This window comes from Phaseolus vulgaris, chromosome 8 (genome assembly GCF_051622355.1).
Source record: "Phaseolus vulgaris cultivar YP4 chromosome 8, ASM5162235v1, whole genome shotgun sequence".
NCBI lineage: Eukaryota > Viridiplantae > Streptophyta > Magnoliopsida > Fabales > Fabaceae > Phaseolus > Phaseolus vulgaris.
Window position 1 is genome coordinate 31,832,272 of NC_143505.1, and position 18,259 is coordinate 31,850,530.

The 18,259-nt window shown below is 35.1% G+C and overlaps 2 protein-coding genes across 15 annotated transcripts in view; one reads left to right on the top strand and one right to left on the bottom strand.

Moving 5' to 3' along the window:
• LOC137827005 (phosphatidylinositol deacylase) overlaps positions 1-17,751 on the top strand; it is a 39,171-nt gene extending 21,420 nt beyond the window's left edge. For 4 of the 14 annotated variants that reach the window (XM_068633182.2, XM_068633189.2, XM_068633191.2 and 1 more), the window contains exons 13-19: positions 5,937-6,100; positions 6,275-6,361; positions 6,610-6,938; positions 7,173-7,254; positions 7,522-7,661; positions 16,223-16,496; positions 17,091-17,751. In XM_068633182.2, coding sequence (XP_068489283.2) covers positions 5,937-6,100; positions 6,275-6,361; positions 6,610-6,938; positions 7,173-7,254; positions 7,522-7,661; positions 16,223-16,496; positions 17,091-17,423 — 1,409 coding nt within the window. In that variant the 3' untranslated portion in view covers positions 17,424-17,751. Of the gene's footprint in view, positions 1-5,927; positions 6,101-6,274; positions 6,362-6,609; positions 6,939-7,172; positions 7,255-7,521; positions 7,662-16,219; positions 16,497-17,090 lie in introns of all 14 variants that reach the window. The other 10 variants (XM_068633180.2, XM_068633188.2, XM_068633190.2 and 7 more) reach the window with 3 other exon arrangements.
• On the bottom strand, positions 556-2,315 carry LOC150025553 (uncharacterized). Its single transcript, XM_090293438.1, has 3 exons — positions 1,554-2,315; positions 1,055-1,456; positions 556-982 (listed from the first exon to the last, which is right to left on the bottom strand). Exons 1-3 carry the CDS (start codon positions 2,298-2,300, stop codon positions 599-601), a joined length of 1,533 nt encoding a protein of 510 aa, XP_090149564.1. The 5' UTR covers positions 2,301-2,315; the 3' UTR covers positions 556-598.
• Positions 17,752-18,259: the final 508 nt, after the last annotated feature.

Sequence of the window (18,259 nt, forward strand, 5' to 3'; positions counted from 1 at the left end):
CAACTCATGAACCTCAACTTCTTGAATACTCTTCCCCTAAAGCTGAGAACTAGGAAAGAAAGACTCTGTTTCATGAATGGTGATATCCTTGGAAACATAGACTTTACGACTTTGAGGGTGATAACATTTGTACCCCTTTTTGTCGGGGGCATAACCGATGAAGATACATTTGATGGCGCGAGGATTTAACTTACCCCCGATAAGGACTATGAATATGGACAAACGCAGGACAACCAAAGACACGATTATGAAGACTAGTCAACATGGGAATAGAAGGATAGAATGTGGTCATAAACTGAATAAGATTAACACCCTTTAGAACCCGAGAGGGTAATCTATTAATCAAAGAAGTGGCAGTCAAGACCATGGTTGTCAAACTCGCGAGTCTACGTAGACTCGTGGGAGCTCCGTAGACTCGTAAGAGTCTACTTTCATATTTAAAAAAAAAAAAAAGTGAAAATAACTACATTTAGTCCTGAATGAGAATTAATAATATACCAAATCATCTAACTTCAAAGTCTCAAATAAAGAAGGTCATACAAATACTATAAAAGTTAAATTGTTCAATTCAAGTCATAGAAATTAAATAATTAGAAATTCAAATTTCTATATCCAATCCTCTAATGATATCCTCTCCTCCATCATCTCCATCATCATCTCCATCATCATCTTCATCATCATCTCCATCTTCATCTTCATCTTCATCCACATTGACATCAAAAGTCAAATTTTCAAGATCAAATGCATCTAGAGTTGGAACTGTTATTGCCAGATTTAAGTGAACATTTGCATCTTGAACTTGATCAATCTCATCAATATTATCTCCCTCTTCAATTATCCATTCATCATCTGATTGAATATCATCAAAGGGAACAACAACTGTTTTTCTAATTTGCTTATTACTCAACTTCAAGTTGTACATGACATACACCAAATCATTAATCTTTTTCTGACGCAAACGGTTTCTTCTCTTTGTATGAACCTATATTAAATAGGAAATCTAGTAACTAACCATATAAAACTAAATAAAGAAATTATAAATAACTTCAATTACCATTTCAAATGAGCTCCAATTTCGCTCACATCCAGAAGAGCTACAAGTCAAGCTTAGAATTCGGATAGCAAACCTCTTCAACTCTGGAGTTCTATACCCAAACATCTCCCACCATTCTCCAGGAAGTATTGTTTTTCTACTTTCCTTTGCGTCATCCATTGCAAAGGCTCCTCTACCAAAATGATACTCAACAAGTTGCACATTAATTATCCTTCTTTCAGCAGCATCCTTAACCAATCTTCTCATGGATGTATACAAGCCTTCTTTCACCTCAGGATCATCAGATCTAAACTCAGGTTCATAATGGAATTGGGGATTGAGATAGTATGCAGCTGCATGCAGAGGCCTATGAAGTTGATTATTCCATCTTGCATCAATTATTTTCCAAACCTCTTCATAGCTACATACATTCATTCAATAGTAATCAATACCAATTATCATATAAGTAATAGAAGGAGTAATTAAATTTTTAAAGAGAAAATCTATAAAATTTTTATCTTTTCTTAATATGATTAAAATTGTTCTTAATCTTCTCCTTTGCACGATCCATCTCTTCATATATGAAACCCATTGTAGGTTTTGCCTCTGAATCCACCAATCTTAGGACCACCATAAGAGGGGCAGCAACTTTGAGGCACGTGGAGATATTCTTCCAAAATCGGTTGTCTAATATCATATTTTCAACCTTTTTCCCCTCTTGTGAAGTTCCAAATTTACTTGTTTTCCATTCTTCAGAACTGAACATGGTCAATAATGAGGCTTTCAGTTCATGAAGACAACCTAGAGTTAAATAAGCGGTGGCAAATCTAGTTACTCCCGGTCTTATCAAGTCTCTTTCTTTCGTGAACTTCTTCAACATCCTAATTAGCATGGATCTGCCATAAATATAAGTGGTGATCTTTCTTCCTTTCGTGATAGTAAGCTCATGGACCTTCAACTTCTTTTCAAAATCTTCAAAAATCAAATCAATGCAGTGTGCAACACATGGGGTCCAATACAAATGCTCCCTTTTTTGCATCAACAACTCTCCAGCTGCCTTGAAATTTGCAGCATTATCAGTCACCACTTGCACCACATTTTCTTCTCCAACTAATTCAACAACATCATCCAGCATCTTAAAAACTTTATCTGCTGTTTTTGATATGTCTGAGGTGTCCAATGAATACATAAAAACAGTCCCTTTAGGACTATTTACCAAGAAGTTGCAAATAGAACGCCTCTTTTTATCTGTCCACCCATCAGACATGATTGTGCAACCTGTTTTCTTTCACTCTTCCTTGTATTCTTGAAGCACTAAATCAGTTTTGTCAATTGCTTGCTTCAATAGTTTTTCTCTAATATATGATAAGATGGGGGTTTATAGCCAGCTCCATATTTTCCAATCATTTCACACATCTTTGTAAAAGCTAGATTTTTAACTACATTAAACGGAATGACACTTGTGTAAAAAAATTCAGCAACTTGAGCATCCACTTCTTCTTTATAACCTTTCTTCATCATTTGATTTATGGTAGCTTGAACTGCCCCCCTACTACCAACTTTTTCTTTTCCTTTAGAACCAAATATATGTTGTCTTTCTTCAAGCCCCTCACATCCTTGGTCTTCATCAATTATATTTAACTTTCTTTTTTTCAAAGAGGCTTGCTTAGCTTCTGCAACAATTTTTATCATCAAATCTCTTATTTCTTCTGGAACAGAACAACAAGGTTCAGAGTCCTTCCTAGTTCCAGCAAGATGATGCTTGAACCTAAATATTCCTCCACTCACAGTCTTTGAACAATAACTACACTTCACTTTTTTACCATTTCCATTAATATCTATGCTTCCATCCAACATTAGTTCTATTTCCTGAAGCATTTTTACTTCTATTAGAAGATGCAGATGCAGTTCTATTGAGCTCACTTGAATTTGATCCAATCCCAGACATTTCTTAACAAAAATACTGCTCCTCCAAATTCAATTTCTGTCAAAAAAACAAAAGTGCAGGGCAACCAACAACTATTCTCAATTAAAAAACAGTTCATTCTACAGCCAATTAAAAAAAAAACAGAACCCTAATAATCCCTTCCCTTTCCTACCCTAATTTCACACCACCCAACTCTAACCTTATATGATGAGCAGCAACAACCCACAAGTCCGACGAACACTCCAACGCGACCACCGCAACGCACCACCGCGACGCCCCACCTGCAAAAACCCACGAGTCCGACGAACACTCCGACGCGACCACCGCAACGCACCACCGCGACGCCCCACCTGCAGCAACGCGACGCCACCACCTGCAACAACTCGCGACGCGACCACCACCTACAGCAACCTGCAGCAACTCGCGATGCGACCACCACCACTGCAACTTGCGACGCAACCACCACCACCACCACTGCAACTTACAACTCAATCTATCACTGCCACACTCCACAGAACAGAACGGAAACACAAAACGAAACGCAAAAACCTAAGTTTTTTTATTTCATTCAGGCCCCCCATTCAAAACGACACAGTTTTGTTTTTAAAAAAAAAAACCCAGCTGGACTCGCCAACTCGGACCAGAGTCGCGAGTCCACACCGAGTCTATCGATTCCACACCGAGTCCACCGAGTTTACCTCAAAACCGAGTCTGCTACCGAGTTAACTCGATAAGGCAAAGTGGGAACGTGAACTCGGAGGAGTCAACGAGTTGACTCGCGAGTTTGACAACCATGGTCAAGATTACTTCCCCCAGTAAGGTCTAGTAATAGACGTTTGGATAAGTAAAACTCTAGTAACCTCAAGGAGATGACGATTTTTCCTTTTAGCAACCCCATTTTTTTGAGGAGTGTCCACACAAGTTAATTGATGAACAACTCCATTTTCCTAAAGGAACTTGGAGAGGTTTTGGTTCGCATATTCTCTTCCATTATCAGAACGCAATCTCTTAATTGGACTTTCAAATTTTGTTTGAACCATTCTATAAAAATTTACAAACAATGGAAACACTTCAGACTTATCTTTCATGAGGAATATCCAGGTAATCCGAGTACAATCATCAATAAATGAAACAAATCATTTTGCACCCGAGATATTAGGAATAGGTGAAGGTCCCCCCATACATCTGAATGAATAAGATCAAAAGGTTTAGAACTTTTATTATCATTGGGAAGAAAAGTTGTCCGATGGTGTTTTTAGGAAACTGACAAACATCAAAATGAAAAGACTCAACAAACACTTTTGTAAATACAACAGGAAATAAGGACTTTAGGATACTAAATGGAGGATGACCAAGATTCAAGGCTTTGTTGAAGATTAGAAGTGTGTTCCTGTAGTCTAGAACACTTTTTATTTTCTTCATGTTGTAAATAATATAACCCGCCTTGCTCTTTAGCAATTCCAATAGTCTTCCCCGTGGCAAGATCTTGAAAAACACAATGGGAATAAAAAAATACCACTGCACAATTTAAATCTTGGGTAACCTTTTGAATAGACAAGAGGTTATTGGATAGTTTGGGCACATGAAACTCATTTTTTAAAGGAAAGGAAGGTTGAAGGTGGATGTTACCACGACCAGTAACAAGGGTAGTGGAACCATTAACATTAGTAATATGTTGGTTACCAGATAAAACAGTGTAGGATGAAAAATAAGAGGAATGAGGCGTCATATGATCAGTAGCACCAAAGTTTATAATGCAGATATTTTCAGTACTAGAAGCATTAAAGGATAAGAAACTAGAACTCTTACCACTCATAGTTAAGGAACAATAACTAGATGTCTTACAAAGGGAGTCCATGAGAGCTCAAAATTGATTGAGCGTTTCAGATTGACAAAATTTGGTCTTGTTCACAAAAAGAAAAAGTTCGCCGGAAAATTTTTCCGGTGGAGGTTTTCGATGGTCGGCGGTGGTCTGCGGCGGCGGTCAATGGCGGTGATAGTGATGGTCAACGGTGCAAGGTGGTGGTCAATGGAGAAAAGGGAAGGAAAAAAAAACAATTGCAGCAAATAAGGTTGCCCAAAAAAAGTAATTGCAGCAATGAAGGCTAACCAGAAAAATAGTTGCAGCAATAAAGGTTGCTAAAAATAAAAAGATTGCAGAAATAGAGTCTCCCAGATCAGGAGCTCTGATATCAAGTTGAAAGAAATATATTTATGAGATTAAGAAGTGGACTTTAAGCCTAACTCAACCTCATAAAACTAGCTTATGAGGTGAGATTTGCACCCACTTATATACTGCGAATGACTCTAATATCTAGTCGATGTGGGATCTCCAACACCCCCCTCACGCCGAAAGTGACAGCTCGTGCGTGAGACAACATAATATGCGTGTGGTTCAATCATACACCAATTATGTTCTCATCGTTGCCATATGTAGTAATCAAAATTTTAAAAATAAGGTAATACAAATTTGTTGAAATGAATTGGAATATTCTAAAAACATATTTTCCTAATCACTATGGAGATATTGAACATATGTTTATCCTAATAATCCGCTACTTACAGCAATATCGGTTAGACTTATCAAAACTGTCTTGTTTGTTATCATCATGTCTTGCACATGATTTTTAGACTAAGACTTCCATCTTATCAACACTAGTCTCATTTATGCCTTATCAGGGAATTGGTGGCAAGTTTAGGTAGGCCATGGCATTGTGGTGGCGCCATAACTGATTTTTGATCTTATTCTTCTTTGATGATATACACAAATATGTTTGAAGATGTGGGAAATCTCCAAAAGTTTACAATTTTTCCAAAAGATATGATGTAATAATTTGTCTTTAATGAAAAGAATTGGGCTTGAACATGACTTTGTTTTTGCATATAGTTGAATGCATTATAAATTTGTGATGAATATGTTTCTGCTGTTTCTACTGTTTTCTTTACAGCTTAGATAACTATAGCTAGGTATTTCAGGGCTCTGCAAATTGCGCTGTTTCCCACCTGTTGCACTTGCATGGGATGATACATCTGGTCTTCATATATATCCAAATTTAAATAGTGAGATAATTGTTGTTGATTCCTCCCCAGCACATTGGAGTTCAACCCAGCAATCTGAAAAAACCATTGTTCTTTTGCTGGTATGAATCACCTAATTTAAAAAATTCAAATGTTTTCCCCCTTAAATTCTTCAACAAATAAAGCATTGGAGTTACTTTCATGCCAAACTACCAAATACTATGACTATCTAGAATTTTGGCAGTGGCAGGTATTATGACTATTCTTTTAATTTTAATTTCTCCACTATTCTGTAGGTTGACCCACATTGTTCTTATAAGAGTAGCATTTCAATTTCTGTCAGTGCTGCTGCAAGTAGGCTTCTACTATTGTATAGTCCAAAGGTAAATGAACTTTTTTATGCCTGACTTTTGTAACCTCTTATCAGGCCTTTTATTTATTAATTTGGATTTCCAATAGTTTCATGCCTTTAAGAAACATTTAGAGTTATATCTTCATTAGAATTTTTTTTATTATCCTCTTTTGTGCAATTTAGTTTTCTATTGATTTACAATTGTAAATTGTTGCTTCATGCATATGGTCTCTTCTTCCATTAGTGTAAAATAATTTTGTTTATTGACTATTCATGCAGATAGTTGGTTTCTCTATTGCTGTTGTTTTCTTTGCTCTAATGCGGCAAGCATATTCATGGGATCTTGATCTGAGGATACCATCAATGCTGACAGCTTTGGAATCAAATTTGACACTAATATCACATTTGTTTCCCTTAGCCATTCTACCCATTTTCTTTTCCTTATTCGTTTCACTGTTGATGTCTCAGCCACTTCCTCCATTTGCTAGCTTCATTGGCATCTCTCTTATTTGTTATATCTTTGCAAACGGATTCATAGCCATTCTAATCCTGATTACTCACTTGGTATTCTTTGTGGCTGCTGTTACACATATCTTCATCAAAACAAGGTTAGATGACTGATTGATATATACCACTTATCACCCTAAATTTTACCTAATATGTCTGCTAATGTAAAGAACGGTACCATTGATTAATAGGACTTTGGCTAGCAAATCACATTTCTTGTGGATATCTGTTAATCTTTATTTATTGTTTTATCTCTACCAATAGAAATTTTAGGCTAATAATCAACAACATAAATGCTAACTGTGTCTACATTTTTAATGATAAATATGTTGCAGGTGGCAAATGTGGGAACGGAATTTTAGCTTTTTTTCTCTTTGTTGGTTTGATAATCATTCGTCTAGCTTCTTTTCTCTGAAGGTAAAGTACAACCTTATATGTTCTGTGATTGACAAACCAAGTATGTTGTATTTGGATTTCTTATCCACATCTTGTAGGCCTACTGGCCTAGTTTATTTCCAAATTTCATTTTTTATTTTCATGAGTTCCTTCTGTGGGGGAAGGGGTAGTAGAATAGGGGTGAAAAGTAGACAAGGATTATGGTAGAAGTAATTTGTGATCTTCAGTTTTCTTTGTACTTCAAGTTCAGCACATTTACCTTTGAATCTTGGTACTTACATTAAACAGGTGGTTAGGGTTCTAAGATCCAATCCAGTACTTGTTATGGCACTTACTGCAATGGTCTTGGCAAGCTTGGTTCATCCATCCTTTGGTCTCCTTATACTTCTCTTCTCTCACTTTCTCTGTTGTCACAATGCATTATGCAGGTATATATATCTACATTTTTTCCATTTCTTTAGTTACTGCAAAGGATGAAATTACTTGATCATTTGATATTGTTCTTGTACTTTAGAATGCCTATCAATGTATCTTACATGTAACTGGCAGACATAATCTGATTCAATGTTCTTCTTCTAGTATGAGTTTTAACAAATGATGTTTTGGGGTGTTAATATCGCTTGGTATGTTTTGACACATGCATGCATGCTTGTTGTAGAGAGGGTTCTGGTTCAGGGAAGCTGTTGTATTACTCCTTATTTCCTTTCTGTTTTCAACACGACTAAACTGCTGTTGTTCAGCAATATTGTTTAAAAAATGTTTGTATGCTCTTTTTAATTGGGAATAGGGTTATCAAAATGGGTGGGTGGATCCGTTCAATTAACCAACCTTTTTATTTTATTTTATTTTCAAACTACATTGAACATATACACTTTTTATGATACTTAAGTATTTTCTTGATTTACTTGTTTTATAACTGTTAAACTATTGGAAAGAGAGAGACATTGAGCAGAAACCTTGTATTTATGAGACAACAGAAACACTTTATTTATATTAAGAAAATTGAATCAATATAATAGAGGAGATTTGATATCCTCCAATAACAAATATATGATACAGGAATAAATAAAACCGTTCCTAATAATACATAGGTAATCTAGATATTTTTTGTTGTATAGTATCTGTATGTACCTTATTTTTATAATTATAACAATAGTATTTTTCTTTTCTAATTATACTTGATGATAAAAATTGGGAAATTTCAAACAAATAAATTATTAGTGTATTTTAATTTATTAAAACTGGTTGATGGACCAACTCAACCTGAAACTAGCCTTGAGTTGGGAGATTGTCAAATTTGAATCCAATACAAACATGGGTTGCACCCAACCCAACTTGTTTTTTAGCGGGTTGAGGATGAGTTGGGTTGACCTCTTTGACCCCTCTACCATGGAAAAAGGCAGGGCTATGTATAAAGATAAAAGTTCTGAATTAAGTATGATTTATATTGTCTATATGTAGATATGTTTTAGAAATTATACTAATTACTCAAATGATCTTCATATATGGTGCATATGTGTGGGTGTTACGAAGTTCTAAAATCAATGGCTGCTAAAGGATGAAAACACGTGATATGATATAAAATAACATACCTCCGTGCTTGAAGGTTCCTCCCTTACGCAACTGCATATACAAATTTGGATTCAAAACTATCATGAAAAAGTCGTTTTTTCATGATATATTTTAATTATTATTATTGTTCTTTTAATATGACAAAAAACATTTTAATTAGTGTAGATATGAATAAATTTATAACTTTTGGTGAAAAGAATTAGAATTGAGAAGATTGAAAAGTGAGTCAAGAAGATCTAATTGGAATGCTTATACATTGTCCATGGTGCCTCCAAGCAGTGAACATTTACTTCAACATTGACAGGGATGAAAGCCAACAATGATAAGAATGGAGGGTTGCCCATCAAAGCGTGGGCATCAATGAAATTAAAATAAAAAAAAATAAGAGGAAAGCAGGTTAGTAGTGGCACAAGCAGGTAAGAAGTGGCACAAGCATGCTATAACCTAAGTGCATTTTTGTGCACGATAGTGGCCTGAGTAGTGGGTTGCATTCTCTGTAATAATGGTTGATTATATCAATTGTCATGTTATTGAACCACTAAAACCTAGAACTTCTCCCTCTAATTTTTTCCACAAAGGCATATTGAAGGCTTCCAACGAAGAAGCTAAGGAAAACTAGCCTCACAAGGAAGGTGCCTTTTGAGAAGCTCTCAAATAGGAGTCTATCCTAGAATGACTCTCGAACAATCTTGGCATCAATTTTTTACTCATTCAAAGGTGGCAAATACATAGAGAGCATAGATTAGACGAGTACAAATAATTATGAGTGAGAAGGAGATGGCTGGTTTATCACAGAGATTCACTTACAGGTTGGACTAAGAATTATGCAATATCTAAAAGGGATTGTAGGCAAAGGAATTTTGTTAAAATGAAATGGAAATGTAAATCTCGAAATGTATACATATGCTGACTACGCTGGGTCAATTGTGGATAGGAGATGAACTAGGTGGCAATCTTGTAACTTGAAATAGTAAAAACCACAAAATGCGGTAGCAAGATCTAGTGTTGAAACATAGTTTAGGGCAAGACTTAAGAATAAAGTGGGATGAATGGATGAGACTTTACTGTGATAATAAATCTACTATTAGCATAGAACCAAACACAACGAAATTGATCAACATTTTATTAAAAAAGAAAAATTAGACAGTGGTCAAATCTGCATTCCATGTGTCTCCTCTCAAGACATACTTGTAGACCTTCTAGAAAGGGATTGAATAGCAATTACTTTGAAAGGATTGTTTCCAAGCTAGGAATGGAAAATGCATATTCACCAGCTTTAGGGGAGTGTCAACAATTATATTTTATTATTCTATATTTAGCAAATTATAATTAAAGTGTATAATGTAAATATCCCTGAATAATAAGGATCTGATTATATCTTTGAATAATAGGTATCTGATTACATTATGGGCTGTTATTTTATTTCCAAAATTAGTTTTCCAATCTTGTATATATATTTGATGTACTCTTAGCAATAAAATTATTCTATTAATACACTAGTCTAATTGGCTCAAATACAAGTTGAGGTTATAGTTGTGATTCAAAAGGAGAAGCCTTTTATCCTTTTGTAATAAATATTTATTTTATTCTATGCTTGGCTGGATTGTAGTAAATAAATACCAAAAGAAATTATTTGAGAAAATATTGGGTATGGGAGAAGATGCTATTTGGTTGCAACTATAATTGGGAAACTGAAATAGTATTTCACCAAGATAATCATCTTATATACGAGTAATGTTGAGACCTATAGAGAGAAATGGTAGTCATGCGATAAAATCTAGTTTGCATTGGTACAACTCAGGAACATATATCCATATATCTTACATATCATTACATAGGGATGGGCCTTAGCCCATATACAATATATATGTAAAGTCAATTTTTGGCCCCACATTGATTTAGTGAAGACGTTTGCCAACTGATCGTTGGAATTAATAGTGGTAATGTCTCTATAAAGTTTTTTATTGAATGAAGTGACAATCTATCTTGATATGTTTAGTCCTCTCATAAAATACTAGGTTTGAGACAATACGAACAACAACTTGGTTATCATAAATGAGAGTCATTTATGTAGCTTCGTGAAATCTTAGTTCTTTAAGTCACTATTTGAGCCAAATAAGCCCATAAGAGGCAGAAGCCATGACTCTGTACTATGTTCTCTACTAGGTCTTACCACTACATTCTGATTCTAAGAATTCAAGTTGTTACCAATAAAGACATAATATTTGGAAATGGATCTCTTGTAGTAGGTCATCCTGCTCAATATGCATTTGAGTATCCCTCAACTCAAGTATGTCCGTATGATAAACCTTTTCTTGTGGTCCCTTTAATGCACTTTACAATTTGAATGACTACATTTCGATGTCTTGCACATGGAGAATTAAGCAATTGTCTCACCACATTGACTGTAAAAGAGATGTTAAGATGAGTGACCACGAGGTAGCTCAGTTTTCCAACCAGTCTCTTGTATCTCTTAGGGTCTGTAACCCTAATGCGGTACAGGTTTAGCATTAACATCTATTACGAAGTGGACTTTAAGCCTAACTCAACCCCATAAAACCGGCTCATAGGGTTGAGGTTTGCACCTACTTATATACAATGAAAGACTCTAATCTCTAGTCGATGTGGGATCTCCAACACACCCCCTCACGCCGAGACTGTCAACTCGTGCGTGGGACTATATATTATGGGTGGTCCGATAGCGGCCCGATAGCGGGTGGCACGATAGGCCCAACAAATTATCGCTAGGATAGGCTCAAAATGGCTCTGATACCAAGTGGAAAGAAATAGATGAAATATAATTTTGAGATGTCTTACAAATGTGATTACAGTCTCTATTTATAGACTGTTTTACAACCTAATTAAAGAAAGAAATAATAGGCAATGAAATCCAGAAATAATAAGTGTTTAAAGCTGTACAAATCAAATAAAATCAAATCACTAACAAATCTGTCCTAATAAATATAAAATGGAATCTGCACTTAATTATAACATAATTCTCCTGATTATGCAACAACATCCATAGGTGTGTCCATGGTTTGGAATTCATTTCTCAGTTTCTCTAAAATATCCAATGCATACTTTCTTTGATAAATTATAATTCCATTGTTGGATTGTGCTACCTCAATTCTCAAGAAGTATGAGTCTCTCAAGATCTTTTGTTTGATAATGATGAGTAAGGCGTTGTTCTATCTATAAAATGTCATGGTGATCACTACTTGTAGAAATAATGTCATCAACATATACTATTAAGTACATACACCTAATAACTGAAAGACCATAAAACACAAATATGGTCAGTTTCACTTGGATTCATACCAAAATGTAAGACCACTATATTGAATCTACCAAATGGTGCCCTAAGAGAATGTGTCACCACAGTCTAACCTAAATATTTTAGTATAACCTTGGCTACCAAACAAGCTTTGAATGCCATTAGAGCCAAATTTGACTTTGAGGATCTATGCCAACCAACAACTAACTTGTCAAGAGGTCAAGGAATAAGATTCTAATTACCACTTTTTTGGAAAGTACACAGTTCATTGAGCGTGACTTGTCTCTCACCAGGGTGGGCTAAGAAATCACCTATAGTTTTAGGAGTTAGCCTAGAGGAAATGGAAGAGAGACAAGTTTAATTTGAGGGAGACAACCGATGAGGAATTGTGTGCCTTTATGAAGTGCAAAAGAGAGATCAAGCTTAGAAGGTAGGAATAAAGGGGATGGAGGAGGTTGCATCGAAATGGAGTTCGCAAGTGGTCAAATATGTTGTCGGCAATGATAAACCTGAAGAGAAGGATGAGGTGGTAGATCTATCGATACACAAGATATGTCTAGTCTGTCATAGACTTGTACGATTAAAAAGGGGTATAGTTTTCTTTTACACAATTTGAATATCATAAAAAATAATTTTTTAATGACATTTCAATGTTCTCGTAAAACCCTTTTCAAAGATGACATTTTATATTTATGTGTATCTAAAAGTAAAAAGAAAAGAAGATATTTTTATAAATAAGAAAATATATTGTATGTGACAATACTTATATGTTAGGAATCTTTATTTTATTTAGGGTTTAGGATCGACAATGATGGTAGGGTTTGGGATATAGTCTTAGAAGGGAGTAATTTGATGCATAGTAGGGAGAAGACTCAATAAAGTGACATGCTGAAATATACTAGCGTCGAAGGGAGAGTTAGAAACACTTATATTCTTTTTGAGACTTAAGTTTTCTTACGACACACTTACGAGATCTAGATGGTTTATCAAGGTCAGACTAAGGTTGTGGAAAAAACAAATGGACCCAAAGACATGTGGAGTGAATGGGTGGAGAGGTTGACGAGGGAACAATCTTTGGTTGTTAAGAATAAAAGATGACATGTGATTGATGCGATAGCTTGCTGTTAAAATATCACCCCAAAATGGTTTAGGAACACAACCATGTAGTAGAAGGTGTTAGAATTATAGGACTAAAACAAGAGGGGGTGAATTGTTTTTGAAAGATTTTCGCTAGTATTGAAGGTAGAGTAACAAGCTATGAAGAATTAATCAATTGAAAATCTGTCCAGCCAAATACAAAACTGGTTTTAAGCTAGATGCAGAAAATCAACCGGTTGTTTTTACGAAACAATCGGTTGTTTTTATCAGTAGTTTTATCAAAACATATTAAAAGCAATTTAAAGGGTGTAAGGATAGAGAGATTCACACTGAATGTTTATACTGGTTTACTCAACACCGAGCTACATCCAGTCCTCAAAAACCATTGAGAATTCACTATGTAATCAATCACAGATTACAACAACACAACCACAAAGAGGTGATCTTGAAACCACAAGACCCACTCACCCTCTTTGCCAAACACACACCTCTAGTTAGAACACCCAGGGTTTCACACACACCAAAAGTGATGATCTTGTACCACTCAAGAACACACACCACTCCTTGTCAAACACCACACCACTCCAAGAATGTTGATCTTGAATCCCTCAAGAACACACAACACTTCTTGGCAACACTAGTACAAAAATACAATTATTAAGAAGGAAGGGGATAAAATACACCTGGTAAATCACAAGATCAAAGATCAGAATACAAGACTCAATCCTATTCCACACACTTGAGATGATCCAAAAGCTCTTTGAAAACTTGAAAACTCTTTTTGATTGATCTCTCTCACTTAGTTAATGCACCTGGGTAAATCACAAGATCAAAGATCAGAATACAAGACCAATCCTATTCCACACACTTGAGATGATCCAAAAGCTCTTTGAAAACTTGAAAACTCTCTTTGATTGATCTCTCTCACTTAGTTAATGCATAGGAGCATAAAACCACCTTTTTATCTTTCAATCAAATGGTTAAAATAGTTACAACAAAAGCCCAAAAGCTGTTGGAGTCATTTAAAACAGAAAAAACACTTAACAAAATTCTGTTAAGGTTTTCAGCAAAACAATCGATTGATTTTTATTTGACAGCATTAAAATCCACTAAGTGTCAAATAACCTGTTGTTTCAAAATTTCAACCTGTTGAAATTTGTTTGATAGCAAAGGCAAAGACAAAACTTTTCCAAATCATTTTAAAAACCACTAAGTGTCAAACAACCTGTTGTTTTGAAATTTTCACTTCCTTTTAGAAAACCCATCTTTTCAAAATGTTAAAGATTCAAATGAACTTGGATCATCTTAAGGAGTGGATTAACAAGTTTCAAACAACTAGACACACACAACAGCAACAAGGTCTTCAAGCTTTCCACTTAGATTTGGAGACATCAAAGCATCTTGTTCAACAGAAGGGTTCTAGTTGTTTTAATTAGTTGTCTATTTTTGTGCTCTACCAATGTCTTTTGTTGAGAGGCCTATGCATAGGTGGTTTAATGAAGAATACCATGTTAACTATGAGTATCTCAAAATAATGGGAGAGGCATTCACAAGTGTTATCACTAAGAAAAATATGAATCAAAGTACCAAATTGATTTTTAACTTCATTCTAAAAGGATTGAATATATGGAAAACAACTTCTAGGTACTTTTCATTAAAAGCAACTAAGTACATTGAGAATAGTAATTGAAGAGAAGAGGAATAATCTCAATATAACTTCTAACTATTTTTCATTAAAAGCAACCAAGTACATTGAGAATAGTAATTGAAGAGAAGAGGAATAATCTCAATATTTTGTGATGATAGAACTAGTTTTGATCCTTGAACTTGATGTAGAAGGAGATAAGAAGATTGGAAGATGAAGATCTAGCTTCTCTCTAGGATTAGGAATGTACGATCGTTTTCGACAATTTCCATCAATTAGAAAATGGAAAACGTAAAAGGGATCAGGGACATAAGATCGTGATCAATTAGAAAAATAGAAAACGTAGAAGGAGAACAGAAGATGATGAAAACACCACAATCATGAATGATTGATATGATTGATAAGTCAAATAAGATTTGCTACCTTAAATTAACAATTCAAAGATAAGAATTTCAAAAATTGTTACTCAAGAACCAAAAGACAATTTCTCTCACAACATAAACTTCAATTTTAAAATATATCTTAAACTAATTAGGTCCATTCGATAAGTAATTAACTAACAGAAAATAGTTTTTATTAAAAGTCTCTAATTAGAAAAATGTAGTAACAAATACAAAGACCTAAAATTTCATTTTGAGTCTTTAATCCTTGCACTCATCACACTTAGGTACCCAATCATAACCAAATTCCTATCATAGCACCGCCTCTAAGAGCTGACGTCTCAGTGGCTTTTACTTAATGACACTTCACTCACTGACGCTTCAATCAACTCCCAATTGGTCAGAATCATCCAACAATCAGAACCTCCATAGTTAGCCCTTTCCAAGACACCATCAACTAGCTGTTATATCAATAAATAGTACCCAAGCACTTAAGGAACTCACCTTCAAATTATTGCTATTAAAGGGGGTGAACCAAGCACTTACGTACTCCATTGAGCATCCCATACTACTTGATGTGGGACTTAAGCACCCCATAATACCCAAGTTCCTATCACATTGAGAATGAAAACGGGTGTTGTATAATGTACTTGGGCTAAGGGGTGAGAGGTGACTACGATGACAAAAGCACCATTGTTAGGATGCTATCAACTACTTTGCTGCTAATTATACTAGTAATCTACTATTAAATGAGCTACATAGAAGATTAAAAAATACCATATTTTTAATTGATAATGAGTTAATGAGATTACAATTTTGTAACCTAATTGCTACTATCGATGAACCCACAACTGTCATCATCTTAAGTTAGGTTTAAAATAAATTGCTTTAAAATATAAATACTGTACTATCAATTTATACTAAACTCATCTAATATGATTCTTTTTTAGGCCTTAGGCCCATCCTATCATGACGTGCTTGACTATTTGAGACTGATTTTTGCTTTTGTTTATGTAGCAGTTTCCTGACAGCATCTTGTCGCAGCCATGAACAAATTAATGAAAATTTTGATTGTAACAGTGAAGATTATATGGGGTCTGAAAAGAAGAATTTCAAATTTGATGGTAGTTTTAAGCGGACTTTCCCTTCAGAAGACAACTTCTCCAACAGTCCTGATTCGTCAAAAAGTTTTGGTGACACACAATTAGATTTATTTCACCATCGCCATGGCTTGTTGATATTGCATCTTGTTGCAACGATGATGTTTGCTCCATCCGTTGTTGCTTGGTTCCAGGTAGATGATATATATAAATTATTGTCATCTTACATTCTAAACATAATCTGTCATGCTATCACTTTTCTTGGGGGATTGGGAAAGGGGAAAGTGGAATGTGATTGATTGAATTCCCACAACGTAATTTTACACCTGATTTTGTTTCTCCCTGATGAAGACCAGGAGAGACATGATCTTACATAATCTTACCCATTATTTTTACATGATTTTGTTTCTCCCTCTATACGCACCTGAAGAAATACGATTCAGTTTCTTTTATTCTTGTTGTCTTTCAATGGATCTTTCTTTCCTCTCGAGGCCTTTTCACTTTCAAAATAGTGAACCCTTCAGTTCAATGTGCACCTTGTTCGTTCTCATCGCTTTCGGCGTGGATAAGAAATAAATCAGTGCAGTTGATAATGAAGTTGAACTCATGTTGAAATGAAAATCCAAGATCCAGTGTTTTGTTTAAACTTTTATTGCATAGATTAGAAGCATAGTTCATATAAATTTTTACTTGGTCACTGCTTGAAAGACAATTCACTAATATATTTTATGATTGCATTCACGCTGGAAATTCTCTATTATTTACTTATAAATTATTAATTTTTGCAGAGACTAGCATTGGGTCAGAGCCTCCCATGGCTCCTGGATTCAGTACTTTGCATTGGAGTCATACTTCATGGCCTCTGCAACTCGAAGCCTAAGTTCAATTCCTTCTTCGTGTCCTTTAGTGGGATCCCCATCCGAAACGTTAGACTCTATTTTATCTATCTTATAGCTGGATACTGGTCATATTTTTCTGGTCTCACTTTGGCTCCGTACAGAGCGTTTTATGTTATGAGTGCTGTGGGGGGCATTTCCTTCGGCCTAAGAATGTTGGGTAGCTGGAACGGCGAAAAGAAAGAGGCTACTTATAGCAGCCGAAAGCATTCTCACAGGCACTGAAAATTTCCACACCACTTTCTTAGAACCTGACAGGAGAGTGCCACGTGTATGTATGTGCAATGTATAATTGTTTCGATGATTGTTAAAGTAGGTCATTGGTGTTAGATATTTGGTTTCCAGTAGAACGAGCAGGGTCTATCGGCTCATCGAGTTTATGCCGGTATTCCTGTGAAAACTGTTGTAACATTTAGATGGATAGTATAGTATTAGCGTCTTTTACATTTGCCGAGGCTGGTTTTGCTGCTGTTGTATCATCGTTTTACGACGATATTTTGCAATTTTTTCCTGAATCTGAGGAATCTAAAGTTTTTCATACTGTTTCACTCAACATTTGTCCTAATCTAACCAGAGGATGATCTTCAGAATCATTAGATAAACACATTCAAGTTGAATTTAACAGTTGATTGTACAAATAGTTCACATTAAGACTTTGTGCTTTTTTTCCCCTTTAAGACCAGATGAATATTTTTCTTTCCTTTTGGTCAAAATAAGGAAAGATAGGGAAAGATAGAGAAGGAAAAAAAAGAGAAAAAGGAGATAAGATTAAGTAAAAAGAAAGATTGTTTTGATGGAAAAAGAGAAATCAATAGGATGATTTGATTTTCTATTTATAATTTTCTATTTATAACAACATAGAAATCAATGCATAGAAAGTACATTAGCAATACCTTCTATTTCAGAAACATAATTATGGGTATGTTCACCTACGCTTACGGGATTCACACTGAAGAAAGGTGAAAGGTTTTTGCTTCATTCACTTCAATTTCTTTCTGCGTCTCCAATTTTTCAAAATAACAACTTTTCCTGCTTTTCTATAACAACATTAGGACTCTGTC